At 39.1% G+C, this 21486-nt stretch overlaps 1 protein-coding gene across 1 annotated transcript in view; it reads left to right on the forward strand.

Annotated features, from left to right (window-relative positions):
• The window catches only part of LOC124290247 (neuronal acetylcholine receptor subunit alpha-5-like), a 52526-nt gene that overhangs the window by 24006 nt on the left and 7034 nt on the right, over nucleotides 1-21486 (forward strand). Inside the window, 3 exon segments of the mRNA XM_046726958.1 lie at nucleotides 509-615; nucleotides 19535-19728; nucleotides 20195-20301. Of these exon segments, the coding sequence (XP_046582914.1) occupies nucleotides 537-615; nucleotides 19535-19728; nucleotides 20195-20301 (380 nt within the window). The 5' untranslated portion in view covers nucleotides 509-536.

Genomic DNA, 21486 nt, shown 5'->3' on the forward strand with positions numbered 1-21486 from the left:
ACAAAGCAACGTTTGTCTTGATGTCTTTCAGTGGCATTTAGAAGTTGTACATTGATGTCCAAGATATTTTTTATGGATTAAACTTGTTATGAAATTAAAAAAGAAGTTTAATCCATAAAAAATATCTTGGACATCAACGTTTGTCTTGTTTGACAATACAAATTAGTGTCAGTCTTTTAGAAGTTATTTTAGGCGGTTTACAAGTAGCATCATAAGTCCTATAATCTTAGGAACGAGCAGATAAGAGATCAATAAAATAATTAATAAATGTTTGGTTAAGTTCTACCCTCACGATCAACCATGAATATCTTCACTACGTTTAATTAAACACCAACTTGAAGATCGTGAATATCGTCACTTCCTTTAATTAGACTCCAACATGAAAGTCGTGAATATCTTTACTCTGTTTAATTAGACACCAACAGACAATCCTCTGATGCGACTCGCTGACGTCCAGTTGTGCCGACCCCTCCTGTCTCTCATCGTTTCTCTCTTGTCCCCTGTACAGTTACTGGTCAGTCAGCAACACAGTGAAGATGACGTCACAATGTATCGCCTACTTCAACGCTGTCCTTCTCACGGCAATCCTGTACCTCTCTCACGGCGAAGCAGCAAGTGAGTTCACAAGTCTCTCACCATAGCAGAAACATTTATCGAACTGATTATACCATAAAATATTCAGACTGGTACTCATTTATCAAGATCAGTCTGGAAGTGATATATTGCATTTATAGAGTTACTGATACATCACGGTCATCTTGATGAAGACATATTACATTTATGATGGTATATCTATATCACTTTTATACTGGTAGGATATATTACGCTAAAACTGGTACTGATATATCATTTTTTCACAGACAACGCCATTATGACATTGAAGCAGATATTACAAACATAATCGACGACTTTATATGGAACTCCAGGGGTTAACCAACCACAAACACCAAGGGTTAACATACCCTATGGTAAATTGTCTCAAGAGCATAACATGTAGATTGAGTAGAAAGTCAGTGGAAATGTTCCTTTACAAACTAATTATTGTGAGGTTATGTGGGATTATATGTCTGCAGAACTGTCAGAGATGTTGAAAAGCTCGATTGTCTGAGAACAATATGTGGCCAGGCTAGATATGGAGGCACAAATGGCTTCCTTCCTGTTTCTTTCACATAAAATATACAGTGTTTTGATGTCACTCATGTTATGGTTTTGAACCGGTTCCCTAGAACAGCATCTCAGATGCAATCGTAGGCTGTTCGAGGTTCGGATATAACACCTGCACCATGTGTACCCGAATGTACATTTGTCCAAAGTAACCTTTATTACTTTCATTAATATTTTTCAGGTTATGCTATAAATGACAAATCAATTTAACATCTGTTATTGAATAACATCTAAATGGTAACATTTATCACACCTAGCTTCACTGCAAGTATAAGGGTAAACCTCAGTTATTGTTTGTGAAACGTTTGTGTGTATGTGTGTTAATATGCATGTTATATTTTTAAGTGAAGAGCGAACTGTACAGTTATTACGTTGTCTGTTAAGTTCACCTGTATTTGTCATGCAATTCCATTGTCTCAATAATATTTTGTTTATTCATTTGTCACATTTATAGCACGAAGCATATATTTCTTTCAAGCTGCTACTTACATATCAAATTAAAACCTGCATTATTACATAAGATTCAGGCTGGTATCGACATGTCATCTTATACAGGTAAAACGCGTGTATGTTACAACCAGCCCGTTAAGAATACATGACACTCAAGCTTGTGATTATATATTACATTAAGATTGGTAAGGATATTTTCAGTTCGGCCTGTTAAGGTTACATTACATTCATGTAAGAAGAAATTAAGGATGTTCAGGATATATTACATTTAGGCCGGTAAGTATGTATTACATTCAGTTTCGTACTCGATAGGATATATTCCATTTAGTCTATATTAAATTCAGAATGATAAGGATATAATACATTCAGGATGATAAGGAAAAGTTTTATCGAGATGTTTACTATAAATCATGAAAATGATCCAAGCATGAATACGGAGCGCAACAGTGACGGTCATCTGGACCTAAGAGTGTTTACTTTTAGGTCAGCTGCACATGTCAGAAACCATGACATCTGTGACATAACAAGTTTACTGTTAAACAAAGTCTTCCAATATGGAGTCAGTTGTCTTCCCACAAGTCGGGGCGGTGGGGTGGCTCTGTGGTTAAAGCATTTCGCTCGTCACGCCGAAGGCCAGGGTTCCATTCCCACTTGGGTACAATGTGTGGAGCCCATTTCCGGTGTTACCCTGCCGTGATATTGCTGGAATACTGCTACAAGCGGCATACAGCTAAACTTACTCACTCACACAAGTCCTTCAAACAGATAAGACGGCCTCCATCCGCGCATGACGGTGTATTTGACCTTGCCAGTCTTATCCAATAATCTTATAATTAAACGCAAAACTCTGCTCACCCACTTCTTGAAAATATCCGGTAGAGCAGCCAGGCGTTGCTTAATGAATACGTCACATTGGTTATTTACGTTGTAAAGATCAATGACATGCTAACTCGAGCAATACTCCAAACCATTAAATCTCTGTCGGTTCACCGGACCTATCTCATGTGATTATCATTCATTTGTCATTTTCCATCATTGATTCCATGGCAGCCAGATCATCTGTCCAAAGTTGAATTCGCTGAAAAGTAAACTTCATTATATTCAATGGAACTTTTAATACCCGTAACTATCGTCATCGTATTCAATAAATTATTACCGAATAACGAAATTGTGTTTTTAGGCTTCAAAGTTAGGACTGATTGCATTAATGGCTGTTATCGATTCACGATTTACAACGTATTACATTCACATTGCTGCAAATCTTTAACAAAGCACTGTTAATTTGAAACCATACAAATACGACAACGTACACTAAACAGGATCAGCTCACAATGTAACCATATTGAGAGTCACAACTTCTCAACAACAATACACATACACAGTTATATGCAAATCGGGACACATTGCACAATACAAATGCTAACATGGTCTACAGAGAGCAATGCAGTAAGTAGTAGGTAGTGTTGATGGTAAACATTCATAATGATGACGATATATTCACAGACAGATATCAACGTTTCAATTCCCAAACTGAGAACAACATGTTACTTTCAGACTGATGCTGAAATATAAAGTTCAGACAGATGCCAATATATCACATTCAATAGACGCCAATATACTACATTCAGACAGAAACCAATTTACTATATTCAGACAGATGCCAACATATCATATTCAGACAGATGCCAATATACTACATTCAGACAGATGCCAATATACTATATTCAGACAGATGCCAACATACCACATTCAGACAGATGCCAACATATCACATTCAGACAGATGCCAACATATCACATTCAGACAGATGCCAATATACTACATTCAGACAGATGCCAATATACTACATTCAGACAGATGCCAATATACTATATTCAGACAGATGCCAACATATCATATTCAGACAGATGCCAATATATCACATTCAGACAGATGCCAATATACTACATTCAGACAGATGCCAATATACTACATTCAGACATATGCCAACATATCACATTCAGACAGATGCCAATATATTACATTCAGTCAGATGCCAATATATTACATTCAGTCAGATGTCTGTGACATGGTCGTTTGACCTTTGTCCCGCTTGTGGACTCGTGACGTCATTGTGATTGACTTTTCAATTGAAATTATCCCGACTTGTTATGGTCTCATTCTCCCGACATTTAAGTTTATATGTACCTTTGACATTGTTATCGTACTTATCAACTGGGATCATATTTTGACAATGCACAGTTTCTTTATGTGGCTAGTATATTACATTCAGACAGATGCCAACATATTACATTCAGAATGATGCCAACATAGCACATTCAGCCAGATGCCAATATATTACATTCAGACAGATGCCAACATATCACATTCAGTTAGATGCCAATATGCTACATTCAGACAGATGCCAACATATTACATTCAGACAGATGCCAATATGTTGCATGGAGACAGATTCCAACATGTCACACTCAGTTTCCAACATGTCACATTCAGACAGATGCCAATATATTACACTGAGACGAATTCCAACATGTCACATTCAGACAGATGCCAATATATCTCATCTAGACAGATTCCGAGATATCACTATCTATGAATACGTAATACAGATCAATAAATAAATCTATTATATCTTTGATACGTCCTAATATTTCTTCTTACCGAGAAATATACAATTTTTGTAATGACTACAGAGCTAAATCTGTCATGACATTTACACTATTTTGGGACATGAGGGAAGCCAATCTCGCCTTGATAAATACTGACGAAAATAACGAGGAATTAAACAAATGCAAATTGGTAATTATCTTCGATTTCTCACAGTGATCGCAAGCCCTTAATTCAGGTTAATATTGTTTTTTGAAACGCTGTACTTTTGTACTTATAAACCATGTGCTAAACATCGAACTTTTCCCAGTACTCTGACAAAATCTTTATCAAAAGACATAAATGCATTTACATAAATGTCAAAGCATCGAACAATCACGACTTTTAACAAATTCCAGTCAAATTCAGTTTACTTCGACGACTTTATTTGAAATAGTTAAAACTGTGTACCATGTCAATGTACAAACTATCCCTGTCCCTTCTCTGCACAACAGTGACGTTTTGCTGCGACCAAACACGCAACAATTTTATCTGCCGTGTTACTTGCGATGTGTTGATTCTTTGGTCAAAGTTAAACGCTTCCTTTCATGCCATTGTAAAGTATCTTTTGTCACAAAGTTTGTTTTGTTATATTGGAAGAATATGCAATCTAGCAAACTTCGTTTTGGGACGGACCATTCCTCACCAAACACTCCAGGTTGTTTATCAGTAGCCATAAAAGTGATTTGAAATAGGGTACATGATTTATCCGAAGCATCATTTGAAGTTACGTTACTTCAAGAAAGCTATTATATGATTGCTTTTGCTTGGGGAGAAGTATTGTCTTTATTGGACCCAGTGGTTAATTAAACGAATGGGAATAATGACAGGACTTGAGCAGGTGGTCAGACGCCGTTTTCTGATGTACGTTACATCTGTTTGAAGACGCAAGGTAATAATCTGTCAAACTAATCCCATTTATAGTGAGTCATTAACACATGCTCATGATATAGACACAGTTGTACCGGCCACTCTGCAGTTGGCAGAGTTTCTAATGGAAGTGGACAAGGTGTTGTTGCGTTTATTGTACAGATGGTGTCTGGTACTAATGGACAATACAGAAAGCCTCGTTTACGATTTGTGTTAAACAACTGATATTATGTCATGTGATGATCTTGACGCATAGCACCAAGCCAAATCCAGTTACATTGTTTAAACAACTGAAATGAAAACATACTCGATGGTAGTCGTGAAACTGTGATCTGGACATACGTCATCCAACATGCCAAAGAACATATTCAATATTCAATTCACTCCTTCAAAAAGACGAGTGATTAGTCTTTCCGTATCAAGATTGGGCATGGGACAATGGCCAGGTGTATTGTATACATGGCTATGATCACAATGCTTATGTATGTCCCCAGTCTACATGTCTTTTATGTCTAATATCAATACATTTGTTGATGTTGTCAGTCCAATTCGTAGTGCCCTTCGTGAGACTTGCATGCTGACAGTTCAACGGCAAACACATCGCTAACCACCTGCCATGTGAAATATATAAAAGAATGTACACACCTGGTGTTTCGGGACTATTTCTTCTGAAAATATTTTGATTGTGACTTACTGAATTGTGGAAGGTAGTTCAAACAGTCACATTGCTAGGACATTCGGCTTTGACAGACAATAATCAGACTAATGAGACGCAAGTCTGGCCAGACATCTGACAATATCAGAACTGGAAGGCCGAGAGTGACGACCCTGCAAGATGACCATCATCTGCGCAACCGGATGCTTACAGTGACGTCCTCAGCATCAACAGCTTTGGGTCATGGTATCAGCAGGTAGACAATGAATTCAGACAGATGCCAATATATCGCATTCAGACAGATGCCAATATGCTACATTCAGACAGATGCCAATATATCGCATTCAGACAGATGCCAACAAATTACATTCAGGAAGATGCCAATATATTACATTCAGACAGATGCCAAAATATCACATTTAGACAGATGCCAATATGCTACATTCAGACAGATGCCAATATACTATATTCATACAGACGCCAATATACTACATTCAGACAGAAACCAATATACTATATTCAGACAGATGCCAACAAATTACATTCAGACAGATGCCAATATATTACATTTCACATTCAGACAGATGCCAATATACTACATTCAGACAGATGCCAATATACTATATTCATACAGACGCCAATATACTACATTCAGACAGAAACCAATATACTATATTCAGACAGATGCCAACAAATTACATTCAGACAGATGCCAATATATTACATTCAGACAGATGCCAAAATATCACATTCAGACAGATGCCAATATGCTACATTCAACCAGATGCCAATATATTACATTCAGACCGATGCCAACAAATTACATTCAGAATGATGCCAATATGTTAAATAGAGACAGATTCCAACATGTCACACTCAGTTTCCAACATGTCACATTCAGACAGATGCCAATATATTACATTCAGACCGATGCCAACAAATTACATTCAGAATGATGCCAACATAGCACATTCAGCCAGATGCCAATATATTACATTCAGACAGATGCCAACATATCACATTTAGACAGATGCCAGTATGCTACATTCAGACAGATGCCAACTTATTACATTCAGACAGATGCCAATATGTTGCATGGAGACAGATTCCAACATGTCACACTCAGTTTCCAACATGTCACATTCAGACAGATGCCAATATATTACACTGAGACGAATTCCAACATGTCACATTCAGACAGATGCCAATATATCTCATCTAGACAGATTCCGAGATATCACTATCTATGAATACGTAATACAGATCAATAAATAAATCTATTATATCTTTGATACGTCCTAATATTTCTTCTTACCGAGAAATATACAAATTTCTAATGACTACAGAGCTAAATCTGTCATGACATTTACACTATTTTGGGACATGAGGGAAGCCAATTTCTGCCTTGATAAATACTGACGAAAATAACGAGGAATTAAACAAATGCAAATTGGTGATTATCTTCGATTTCTCACAGTGATCGCAAGCCCTTAATTCAGGTTAATATTATTTTCTGAAACGCTGTACTTTTGTACTTATAAACCATGTGCTAAACATCGAACTTTTCCCAGTACTCTGACAAAATCTTTATCAAAAGACATAAATGCATTTACATAAATGTCAAAGCATCGAACAATCATGACCTTTAACAATTCCAGTCAAATTCAGTTTACTCCTACGACTTTATTTGAAATAGTTAAAACTTGTGTACCATGTCAATGTACAAACTATCCCTGTCCCTTCTCTGCACAACAGTGACGTTTTGCTGCGACCAAACACGCAACAATTTTATCTGCCGTGTTACTTGCGATGTGTTGATTCTTTGGTCAAAGTTAAACGCTTCCTTTCATGCCATTGTAAAGTATCTTTTGTCACAAAGTTTGTTTTGTTATATTGGAAGAATATGCAATCTAGCAAACTTCGTTTTGGGACGGACCATTCCTCACCAAACACTCCAGGTTGTTTATCAGTAGCCATAAAAGTGATCTGAAATAGGGTACATGATTTATCCGAAGCATCATTTGAAGTTACGTTACTTCAAGAAAGCTATTATATGATTGCTTTTGCTTGGGGAGAAGTATTGTCTTTATTGGACCCAGTGGTTGATTAAACGAATGGGAATAATGACAGGACTTGAGCAGGTGGTCAGACGCCGTTTTCTGATGTACGTTACATCTGTTTGAAGACGCAAGGTAATAATCTGTCAAACTAATCCCATTTATAGTGAGTCATTAACACATGCTCATGATATAGACACGGTTGTACCGGCCACTCTGCAGTTGGCAGAGTTTCTAATGGATGTGGACAAGGGGTTGTTGCGTTTATTGTACAGATGGTGTCTGGTACTAATGGACAATACAGAAAGCCTCGTTTACGATTTGTGTTAAACAACTGATATTATGTCATGTGATGATCTTGACGCATAGCACCAAGCCAAATCCAGTTACATTGTTTAAACAACTGAAATGAAAACATACTCGATGGTAGTCGTGAAACTGTGATCTGGACATACGTCATCCAATATGCCAAAAAACATATTCAATATTCAATTCACTCCTTCAAAAAGTACGAGTGATTAGTCTTTCCGTATCAAGATTAGGCATGAGGCAATGGCCAGGTGTATTGTATACATGGCTATGATCACAATGCTTATGTATGTCCCCAGTCTACATGACGTTTATGTCTAATATCAACACATCTATTGATGTTGTCAGTCCAAGTCGTAGTGCCCTTCGTGAGACTTGCACGCTGACAGTTCATCGGCAAACACATCGCTAACCACCTGCCATGTAAAAATATATAAAAGAAGGTACACACCTGGTGTTTCGGGACTACTTCTTCTGAAAATATTTTCATTGTGACTTACTGAATTGTGGAAGGTAGTTTGTCACATTGTAGTAGAATGTCACATTGCTAGGACATTCGGCTTTGACAGACAATAATCAGACTTATGAGACCCAAGTCTGGCCAGACATCTGACAATATCAGAACTGGAAGGCCGAAAGTGAGGACCCTGCAAGATGACCATCATCTGCGCAACCGGATGCTTACAGTGACGTCTTCAGCATCAACAGTTTTGGGTCATGGTATCAGCAGGTAGACAATGAACCGACGACTGCATGCCGTGGGCACCCGGGCCTATCGTCCATGTCATCAATAAATCCACATTGACTCAATCGTCCACGTTGGGCTACAAACGTGAGAGGCTGACAACGTCGCAATTGGGTACACTTTTTATGGTATTTAGGCAACATGTACAGAATGTAGGTTACTAGCAATACTCATTTCAAACAATATTTACATTGCGTTTTGGAAAATGATCCGAATGCATCATGTGTGTACTTTCTTTTGTACGTCAGTTTAGAGTTGTGATCAAACAACATTGTTGTAGGGTACATAGTTTAGGCTTGGTATTATGTCTTAGTTTCTTTATCGCTAGCAGATAAAGGAACTAAGTGACGATGAGAGTGTCTGGTTGACATGTCAGTCACTGAACACCTACCGAGGGAGACATTGACACAACTGGACTGAATTGTCACACGACATCATGCACTAGTTCATGTTTGAGACATCGCAGGGAGCTGTGTATTCCAAAGATCTGTATAATCAGCTTCTGTCTATGACATCTTTGATATTTTATTTGGTTCTTGATCGTCCAGGCCGCCTTTCTGAAGCGCATTTTTTTTATAGAGCTATCAATCTGTCAGGCAAGCATGAACAATGGGCACAACATTTCTTTGATACCAGCTACATTTACATAATCAACATTTATTGTTGACGGGTTTCTATATGTGGGATCATTGCAACATATCATTTCATGAAAAGTTGGACAAAAGGGTTTCTTATTAAATTACAGCAAACTAATGATGACAATCTACGTTTTTACTTGATTGAGGTCGGTCTATTGATGACATAGGGCAATGATTATACCCTGTCAAAAACTCAGTCATATATCAACAGAACCCACCAATCATCCTATCTCACAAGGCGACCTAGGGACCTTTCCTTCAACTCAGTACTCAACCCAGCTCTATCTTTGCCAATCCATGCTTTTGACCACCCTCTACCCGCATGCATTCTCACACCCCAGCCACACCACACCACCAACCAACCCTTACCCCGACCCGTGTTCATCCCAACCACACCACATCAACCACCCACTAACTCCATCCATCCTTACAGCCACCAATACACATCTCCTCTCACCGGTTAATCCCTATTTTCTCAAGCAAACTATTTGAGACCTAGGGATCTGCTCTATTACCATTTTGTGCAAACGCGTAGTAGAAAAAATCAGTAGTTATTCCTGCTGTACCCGTGCTGGGCATCACAAGGTTAATTGAGTTGAGGCACGGTTGCCGCTGCTCACCGTGAAGAGTAGGCCTGTTTTGGGAACTGGCATCGCCGCCAGCCAGAACCGATCATTCGTTCACTATCATATTGAAATAATTCCGCTTACATCAAACCGGTGCTAATTTTCCGAACGATTGCTTGCTCATTTTTCCCCTCACAACCATGAATTGTAATTGCGCATGGTAATGTTTAATCATGCAAAGGCCAGGATGATAAAATCATCAACACACTGTGTGTCTCGTGTGTGTTCAATGTGCGCCCTCGACATATGTGAAGTGGCAGACACGTCACATAAACTAACTCTTGTACTTATCAACAGATCCAGTCTGATAAAGTTACAAATAAATCATCATTAATTTACAACTATGTGCAAGCCGACAACTATCCTTCTACGTATGTCCTAATATGTTTGGTTAACATCACACCATCGCGTACTTTGCACACAAACATAACCCTATAACTCATCAAGTGTGCTCATTACAGCTCCAAGGTTAATGTTAAAAACTGCAAGCAAATCGAGCGTTGATCCTTTGCGATTATCAACAATGAATATAAAAAATGCGTGACAATTACAGATCTCTTCCAGCGATGAAACCTGCACCATGGGTCGTCGCTGCCAATATGATCACTGTCCTTGACAGCAATGGAGACTTGTCACTGCGTCCTCGTATTCATAATAATTAAGGTTTCCTCAAGACTAGTAACAACATAATTTGGAAGTTACTCTATATAAATCAGCATTAGCTTTGTCTACCCATGCTTGGCATTAAATATCTTCCGATATGTGAATAATTACCCAGTTGTCTTGAGCCTATTCACAGGGTTAGCATGTTATTTATGCCGTTGTTGATGCCGTCATTGCTCTGTCATGAGGAAGATGTTCCGAAGAGACGACATTTGTCCGTAGGATGAAAATGTCTGATGTTTTCACCCGACGTGTATTTGGGCACAGATATTTACGTTTGTTCGATAAAGCATCAGTTTTATGACCTTGATAGGCAGTTTGGTGGGCGTTCTGCTGTGATCCCCACAAATCAGAGACTGTAGTGTTAAGAGGAAGGACCACGCATGTACTTTAAGCCCCGTATACCCAGATAAACAGTTGCACGTTCACTTCAAAAGTATATAATAGTGTATAAGGAGATTAAGGACACTCACATATATCTTCCTGTCATCCATCCGTGGACAGCCAAACAAATACATGCAGTGTCTTTATGCAGTAGTTAGAAGCAAACGCCCGTGTCCACATATATCTCATCGATTAAGCGGTATGTTCCTGAATTTGAGGAAAAAGTGAAAACTTTACCATATTAAGTGTTTACACTAAAAACCGCTTTTCCATAATATTTCAAGAACCCCCAACAGTTAAATTTACCCACAAGAAGACTATTTCTTCCAAGTTGTTCAATTACGTTCAGAACGTGTTGGCTAATGTGGGTTTAGAAGCTCATATTGTAAGTCTTTTATTTCGTATTAAGGCCTTCTGCCCAAATACAAAGATACAAATAATCATTACAATGATGAATATAGCATAGGTACACGTGTACTTTCACATAACGGGCTGGTGAAATCCAAATACAGTATCCATTACCCAGCCGCTGTCTTAGCCCAGACATAAATATTTACAAAGATTATTTAACAGTTCCGTTGATGTAGAGATATTGTAAATAAAGTCGACATAATAATTTCCACAATCAAAAGAATCCATTGTACGATTCCAAGTTATATACAACTGCGTGAACCATATCAGTGGATGCCATGAACAACCTCTGGCATATTCTATACATCGACTAAATTGTACTTTCCATAGTATAGGTCAGGTTTAAAGAGCTTGCAACACGACGGAAAGAGACTGGTCATTCTGTGGTTGTAGTGTTGTTCAGATGGTGGGAACGATACGGTACGCCAGTAGTGATTTGTACCCAGATTACTAGTAGTATGTCCTTGATAAAGATATCATGACGTGCAATTATACTTTGATACACCACATATCTTCACCCTAGGACAACCCCATGGGAGAACAGCAGGCAGATTATGGAAAGATAATCAGTTGAAAGGTCCCATGGCATGTCAATGGATGAATTTCAAGATTAGGAATGTCTTCTGTGCGGATTCTCGGTTGGAACCAATCAACCCATGTTAATCGTAATTGACGACTTAATTGATCGGTAGGTCAGACTCCGTAACCTGGTGGATACTGGCCCATCCTGCCCTATGGGTGGGGTCATTAAATCCCTGGTCCAGATTTAATAATTTACAGGGCACTGTCATATAACTTGAACACACGCACACGAACACACACGCACGCGAACACACACGCACGCGAAAACAAACAAACACACACACACACACACACACACACACACACACACACACACACACACACACACACACACACACACACACACACACACACACACACATACACAGACCAAGACACATACCAGGGTGGTACACGTCACCAATATGCATCACTCTTGCTTCTACTTTATATTGAAGTTCCATCCTCCAACTGACATTCTCTGTACCAGGCACATGGGAAGGTTTAGGATCTTATTACGCAGTTCATATAACACCCGTGTGTACTGTCCGGTATAAGTGAATACTGATGTCGATTTCCAAATCAAAACAATACACCAATCCAAAAATAAGTACGCTGAATAATTCAGTGTGAAACAAAAGATAAAAACGTAATACAATTGACAATTCCGTTCCAAATTAACTGGATCCACAAATCAATACACATTACTCTAAAGTAATAACAATAAAGAATGACGGTACACAGAGTGACAGTAAAAATTGGCGGTACAATTACAATGACAGTAAAAATACAATAGCCGTGGTAATAAATAAAGCAATAAAGCAACTGATAATATTATTTACCTAACGGCAATAGTGGTGAAGCTTTCAGTAAGGCTGGTTAATGTGAGATCATAGGGGCACGCGCTTTCATCCTGCTATGGTCATAACTACCGCCAGGATGTTCCATAGTGAACTGTTTTTGAAGAATCCAAGTTAGGTTTACTTCCAAAAGATTCCTAATATGGCATATAGCTTGCGCGCTTCCTTTTTGTTGTTCAAAGCAGCACTCAGCAAAGGTCTGTGTGTTTAACGGCGATTTTTAATAATCGATCTGATAATCCAGTGATTGACGTCCCCAGCACTGAATTAAGCAATTGGGGTGGGATGACATGTGTTGATCCCGTTAGTTGCCTCTTATGACAAGCATGGGCTAATGAAGATCAGTTGTACGCTGGATCTCTATTAGCTATTGTCAAAACACAATGTTATGAACCCCTACTGAATATTAACTGAAACAATGTTAGACTATGACAACAGTGTTGTACAGTAAAACGCACTTCAACATGACAATGCTTTAGTTCTAGGTACCATTTCTAACTGTATAGCACCATATGAGGTCATCTTATTCCTGCTCTCTGTAATCACCGACAGCAAAGAGTGTGTATTACACACAGATACTCTTATGAATAAGCGTTGAGACTTACGTATCAGCGAGCCCTGCTAGACTTATTGATTTTGTTGAGAATGAAATCATTTTGGCAATTGGCATAGACAGCCTAATGTGTCGTTCTCATTTTAAAGTGTTTCTAAGGCATTTTCAAACGTTTCCTTTATTGTCTTTGTGAGAAATGTACACATCCAGTTTTTTAAACGTAATTCTGACATACAGCAGATGAATGACATGGGCAGTAGGGAAGTGCTTGTCTACGAAATGTTGCGTTGGTTGCTGAGAGAAATCATCTGTAAGGAAAAATGACGCGATGAGTTTGAATATGGTTCTGTTACAAGCAAACACTATGTATGTAAATATATAATTGTAGTACATACAGACATGGTTAACACATAACTGTCTTGTATCGGCAAATACATTAGTTACAAAAGTATATACTGTAATTCTATTCATGGTAAGACTCTACTTTACATATATACACACGTTTACGTATAAGAGAACTATATGCTAATTTGATCATTAAACGCACACAGTTTGTCTGTTGTGGCTAGTTAACTCATGAAAGGATGACAGCATCTTTCCAGCAGTCAAAGCAGTATTTCAGCAGCTGGAGGCTTTTGTATAATTATATATTTTACTACTCAGATACACTTGAACATTCTCTTTTCACAAATATTGTAAAGAGAGTCATACGAATTTTGCTCAAATTTAGAGTTACAACATAAAAAGGCTTGCTAATGACTTTAAATAGTTTAGTAGTAGACACATGGACACATATGACGTGTATAATCCAATTTGATACATATCACATGCCCCCCTGTGTGGTCTGGTGAAGAATTGATTTGCCTTTGCATGGGTTTCTGACAATAGAGACCATGTTGAACCTTCATAACCGCAAAAACGTTTGACTCAGGAAGCTGATTAGCTATTATACGTCGTTTAGCGTGTGGTTGATAGCATGAACAACGGCCATGTGGGAAATACGGATAAAGTGAGGTGTAAATAAGTGACAGTTGAGTATGTACTTATAATGTAATTGTTGTTGAATGGATGAAGAAGACTTGCTTCAAATCCTTCAAATCCCAGTTCGACACTGTAATGAGTTTGACCACCCTTACCGACCGTCTCCGCCTTCTGCTGTCCCGAGAACAACAAAAGACTAGTGTTTCCATCCCCATGATACTTTAAAATATGGTATTTGTTGTTCTCCTGCCTGGCGATCGGCTTTTAGGGCAAGAAATAGCAAGAAATAGTCGGCTATACGATCGGGTATTAGTATACAGTTCCGAAATATAGCTGGAATATTGCTGAGTGCGGCGTAAAACTACACTCACTAAATTCAGTATGCACTTAAGTCATACATATAAGTAAACATGCTTGCAATAGCTGTAGGTCAGATCAATAATGTTTGTCAGCATGTGCTGCAGCAGAAAACAAGCAGTATATGGGTTGTATGTTGTATGTCAGGATATGTTACATGTGCAATACTAGACCCTTATATATACATACCAGCTGAACACGGTGTATCCAAACCATGCCCAACGTCAATGCTTACATCACAATACAGCTTTAGTACATTGTTTTCTGTGTAGTAAATGGCAGCTATACAGAATGCAGCCTCTGTGTCACGGCGCATGTGACAGATACTTGGGGAGTATTAATAGAACATGTCTTACATGAACTGCTACTGTGTATCAAATGAAACAATTAACCTACGGTAGTGGCACGGTGAGTGCTACTTTAATTCTCCCGTGGTTATGGAGAGAGAGTGATTTGGTATAAACACATTAGATGTCAATATGAGACATGAAGTATTTTTTGGATTGAGATAACGTGACCTTTTTGTGAAATTTGCGGTAAGGTCCTTCTCCCTTGTGTCATCTAAGAATGTCAGAAGTGGAAACCTGTGAAAGATGACTCACGACTTGCCTCAATCTATTATTGCCAAACACATGTTCCTTTACTGATTCTCGTGTCAAACACAAACTTCAAGTGTGGTTGCAAAACAACACGGACGTATTCTCATTATTTACGGCAGAAACAATATATCTGTAATTTTGTACCCCATGGAAAAAAACATACACTTCCCATTTGGATAGAAAAGAGTTTTTGACGTCGGTTGATCATGCGACCCTCTTGTATCGATTGAAACGACAAGGCGGAAGAAGCGCCTCACAAATATCACCAACCGCAGATACAAGTTTTTTCTTTACCATCAGTAATTACGTACATGTACCCTTCACTTGATCAGTTGATGTTTCACGTCAGACTAGAGAGTTATGTGGGATGAGGTTATTAATGGGATGTCTAGGAACGCCTGATGGAAATCACGGGTTGATGAAGATGGTCGTGTTTACATAAAAAAGTCTGAATCCTCTCCAGTTGTGTATAGATATCATATTAAAGGCACCAACAGAATAAGCAATGTTGGTCGGTAGGTAAGCATACCATAGTCTCACACAGAATCACAAGCAGTTCTGTATAATAACAGTCCACACTAACGGAAATGTTGCCTCTGCGCAGAATCTAACATATTCCACAATAGTATTTGATTTATAACTCTTAAAAATGAAAAACATTAGTTCGCATCATGCTAAGCGTATGTGTAATACTATCTCAAACGTATTATCTTTTAAAATCAATATATTTGCATGTTTCGACACATATTTACGGCATTTCAAACATGTGGTTGCAAATTCAGTTCTTACCCCAGCTGTATCCTTGAAGCAATTTATTTACACAAAATTACCCATCAACAGATAACTGTATACAAATTGACAACAGCTCTTTTCAATTACATAAACAATAAATTGATTGGACTATACTTCTCCTCTCTGTGTGTGATCAAATCAGTGTCAGATCCCACTTCAGATATATATTATTTCCTCTGATTTCGCGAAGAGAAATTCTTGTTTTTGGCGGGGTGGAAGATGCAGCACCGTCTTTCACTTGTGTCACGGAATGTGTCTAATGCGTGGAGGCGACTTCTGATACTGTTGCGATAGAACTGTTGCGATGCTACTGAAAGCCACGCCAACCTATACAAAATCAGACTAGTTTAATCAATGCTTTTAACAATGCCATATGGATGTTAGTCGTGTCCGTGGTGGACATTTCTAGATCACAGGATATGGTGGCCTCATCGTCAGATTGTTGGCTAACAGCTGTATTTATGCGGTATTCATTGTGTGAATATTTATACTACCGGAATTTACACAACAAAGTGAAAGTCAATTCTAAAATGATTTATTTCAGGTCTAGTTATCCATTCATGTATTGTGATTAAATAAAATCAGTAAATATGCACATTATTACCCATTTGTTTTTTAAACGTCGGCTTTTTCTGAATTCTCTTTAAATGACATTTCCATGGCCAGGGAAGGACTAGCGTCTTGGTTGCCTTGTTTCCTTAGGTCACACTTGGTGTCTTTAAGTTATAGTTGTACGATACAATTGTACCGAGACTTACCTGGACAGTGTCATGTTTTGATCATTGTATCAAATATATACTGAGCTGATGCTGACTGAGTAACGTACGGGTTTTAAAACATCAGCTATTACGTAGAACCAATTAATTCCCAAGCAATTGCTGAATACTTGACGACGCTTCAGTTAAGGTAATGACTAGCGTGTTGGTTAATGTCAAAATGTATCCCCTGAGCGACTGTTCATTCAAGCCAAGATATTTTGCGCTCTTTCTTTGTTTCTGTTCCCTAGTACACGAATCAGTATTTTGGATGTTGTGATGCTCAACCATGATGGACGGTGCCCGTTCCCTAGTGTCCGAATCAGTATATTGGGTGTTGTGCAACTATCCACTGTGCCCGTTCCCTAGTGTGTGAATCAGTATATTGGGTGTTGTGCAACTCAACCACGGTGTGCGTTCCCTAGTGTATGAATCAGTATGTTGGGTGTTGTGCAACTCAACCACGATGTGCGTTCCCTAGTGTGTGAATCAGTATATTGGGTGTTGTGCAACTCAACCACTGTGTGCGTTCCCTAGTGTGTGAATAAGTATATTGGTGTTGTTGTGCAACTCAACCACGGTGTGCGTTCCCTAGTGTATGAATCAGTATGTTGGGTGTTGTGCAACTCAACCACGATGTGTGCGTTCCCTAGTGTGTGAATCAGTATATTGGGTGTTGTGCAACTCAACCACTGTGTGCGTTCCCTAGTGTGTGAATCAGTATATTGGGTGTTGTGCAACTCATCCACGGTGCCCGTTTCCTAGTGTGTGAATCAGTATATATTGGGTGTTGTGCAACTCAACCACGGTGTTGTGTTAAGCACTTTCCTAGTGTGTGAATCAGTATATTGGGTGTTGTGCAACTCAACCACTGTGTGCGTTCCCTAGTGTGTGAATCAGTATATTGGGTGTTGTGCAACTCAACCACTGTGTGCGTTCCCTACTGTGTGAATCAGTATATTGGGTGTTGTGCAACTCAACCACGGTGTGCGTTCCCTAGTGTGTGAATCAGTATATTGGGTGTTGTGCAACTCAACCACGGTGTGCGTTCCCTAGTGTGTGAATCAGCATATTGGGCGTTGTGCAACTTAACCACTGTGTACGTTCCCTACTGTGTGAATCAGCATATTGGGTGTTGTGCAACTCAACCACTGTGTGCGTTCCCTAGTGTGTGAATCAGTATATTGAGTGTTGTGCAACTTAACCACTGTGTACGTTCCCTAGTGTCCGATTCAGTAGATTGGGTGCTGTGCAACTCAACCGCTGTGTGCGTTCCCTAGAGTATAATGACTATCTTAAAGGTCTGTGTTCCTCAGACATGCCACCCACCATCAAGTAATAAGTGACTTCCGTCTGGCCTATATACTCTTCGTCATGACGCCAGGACCCTTTGAGCGCTGACACTGAACGATTAATCTGTCAGATTGGATTATCCGACAACAAACGTCTGGCCATTACCTCATTCAACCTGATATCAAACACGTCTGTCTTGCTGGCAGGACGTATACATCAAAGATCATATGAGAAGTTGTCATCAGTGTAACCCCTGCCGCCTCTCCCAGCACATGATGAATGGGTCGGGAGACGATCCATTATTTCAGCATTCCCACTACCCACCTTTTACCAAACAAATAACTACAGGAGAGAGTAATTAAGGAACCAATTTCACATTTATTCATACATAACGTAGATATCTACTACATTTTATGTCTGGGATTTACGTTTAACAAAGTGTAAACATGTACAAATAACAGTATTTTGCTACACAATATACAAGTATTATTATCCGAGAAATGTCTTTTAGTGTTCCAGAAGCTTACCTTTCATTATTTTTTAGTATGTCAGTATTCCTGCTTCTCGGCGCTTTTGAGACTTGAGCCAGGATTTGCTGAGTGTCCTGCACATTTGAGTTGCTTGTCCGTGCTCAGGTGGCCTCCAGTTAACCGGGCTCGGGCCTCTATAGGGTCATAATGTATGGCGTCATACGTCAGCAACTTTGTGTTTCATCAAGGTAGACAACCGTTTACGAAGTGTGCCGCTCATTCCAACGTTCCCCATAAACTGCTGAGTGAATGAGGGTGGTTGAATGCCGCTGTGAAAATTGGTTTTCCAGCTATATACCACCGCGTTTCACCTTAATGTTGGAGGGAACCCAGTCCCAAAAGTCAACCACTTTGTTGAATCCTGTAAACATTAGTGTGTGGCCAGAAAGCTTAGGTGCTTAATCAAAGCAAATCTTGGATTCGTACTCCCGATCAAAGATCTCAGCCAACTGGCAGGCCTGTCGGTGATGCTAAATGTTACAATGTACAGTGGAAATCAACTTGACATAGCGACATCTTACCTTCATATGTATATATGTATTATTACCACGTGTGAATATTTGGAAACAGTTTGAGAATAAGAATTCACAGTCGCAGGCGAACTTTACTAATTGATAGCCTTTGTTGTCCTACAGGTCGAGCTGACCTATCAGACGAGAAACTGTTGATACGGACGTTGCTGGAGGACTATGCAAAGCTCGGTAAGATGGGGCGACCGGTGAAGCAGCAGAACGACACTTTGCCCATCTACTATGGGCTTAGCCTCATACAGATCCTCGACCTGGATGAACGCAACCAGATCCTCAGTACCAACGTTTGGGCGTCCTATGTGAGTCCCATCACGTCACATGTGGTGTCAGCAGTTAAAATGGCCCTTCGTTCGTTTCTCAGTTCGTTTCTTCGTTTGTCCATTTATTTATTCATTTCAAATAGCATATTGTGTTTGCCACAATGATTACACGTTCAGACTGCAACAGAGATGAGAAGTGTATGTAGAGGTACATGCATGGATACTGCACATATAGTGACATACATGGAACGATATAACAAGACATATGGGCCTGTCAAGGTTGATATTTCATGAAAGTGGGAGCGTTGTCATGCCACAAGATACGATGATGTATACTTGTTTGCTGTTCTTTGCGATCTTACTTGGAAACTAACGCTGTGATTTTGGGCAACATGAAAGTGATTTCTTCGTAATGTGATATTCACTCAAGAGAGATGTACTTTTCGTTAACATAGCATCTTATCACTAACATATACTATGATATATTACTCATTGATTTCTTCAGCAATGGACGGACATGTACCTGAAATGGAACGTCAGCGACTACAACATTACAACTGTACGGGTGCCCACCGATTCCATTTGGATGCCTGACATCAAACTGTATAACTAGTAAGTTGTATAGATGACTTGCACTCAACCATTAGAATGGTAACGTATTAGTTTTGACGATTTCCCTTGGAAATATATATGTTATGACATATTGATAAGCAGTTTTATTTAACATCGAGTACCAAGCCCGATATTGAGCAACCTGTCTTATCATGAATCGAGGATAAAAGCCCAGCTGGAGCATTATGGCTTATTGTGCATAAAGATTCAAGGCCTACATGGAGCATAATGTGGCTTATCATGCATAGGGGCGGTGGGGGTAGACCCGGGTTTTATTCCCCACATGGATACAATGCTTGATGCCCATTTCTGATGTCCCACGCTGCAACATTGCTGGAATATTGCTAAAAGCGGCTTAAATACACCTCACTCACTATCATGCATAAAGGCCCAAGGTCCACACAGAACATTATGTGGCTTATGCATAAAGGACCGAGTCTCATATTAAGCTTTATGTGTTGTCATGAATAATGCATCAAGGCCAAGTTTGAGCACTATGGATTTTCATGCCAAAAGGACCAAGGCCCACGTAGAGCACTTTGTGTTATCATGAATCGAGGACCATGGTCCACTTTGAAAATATTTGCTGAATACCATTGATAAAACCTTCACATATGAAATTCTGTCCACGCATTAAAACAGAATTACCATTTGGCCTTGTTCTAAACGAATACTGATCTTTCTGTATTCTCCAGAGACACCCCAGCACTTCTCCTTATATATCACCCTCCCCTCGCCATTTTGATGCCCTTTATACCGAGCATTATGTCAGTGACATGCATGCACATGAGATGCACAATAAATTGTCAAAAATGTGTTTGATAATCTTTTAAACGCTACAGCAAAGTAATATTAACTAGTCAATGAAATTTCATCATCTTTGTGATCTGGTAATATATGCTATCTCAATCTTCATATTCAGGGTTGTATGAGATCCAAACAAACACTCTGCTGAGACAAATTACTCTAAAATCAATAGTAACTAATCACTGCGCTTTCATCTAGCAGTGAGATATTAATACCTGCTGATGGAAAGTACCATAGTTACAAAACACTCTTTCAGTCAATCATCTTTCCAAAAATTCCGAAGATCAAATGAGGCATGTGTTGGTGGCTAATAACCAAATAATAATGTCATACGTTCTTTCATTACAGATGTTCATTTGAATATCTCAAACCGGTTCA

The sequence above is a fragment of the Haliotis rubra genome, unplaced genomic scaffold, assembly GCF_003918875.1.
Source record: "Haliotis rubra isolate DU_JTF1 unplaced genomic scaffold, ASM391887v1 Scf46, whole genome shotgun sequence".
NCBI lineage: Eukaryota > Metazoa > Mollusca > Gastropoda > Lepetellida > Haliotidae > Haliotis > Haliotis rubra.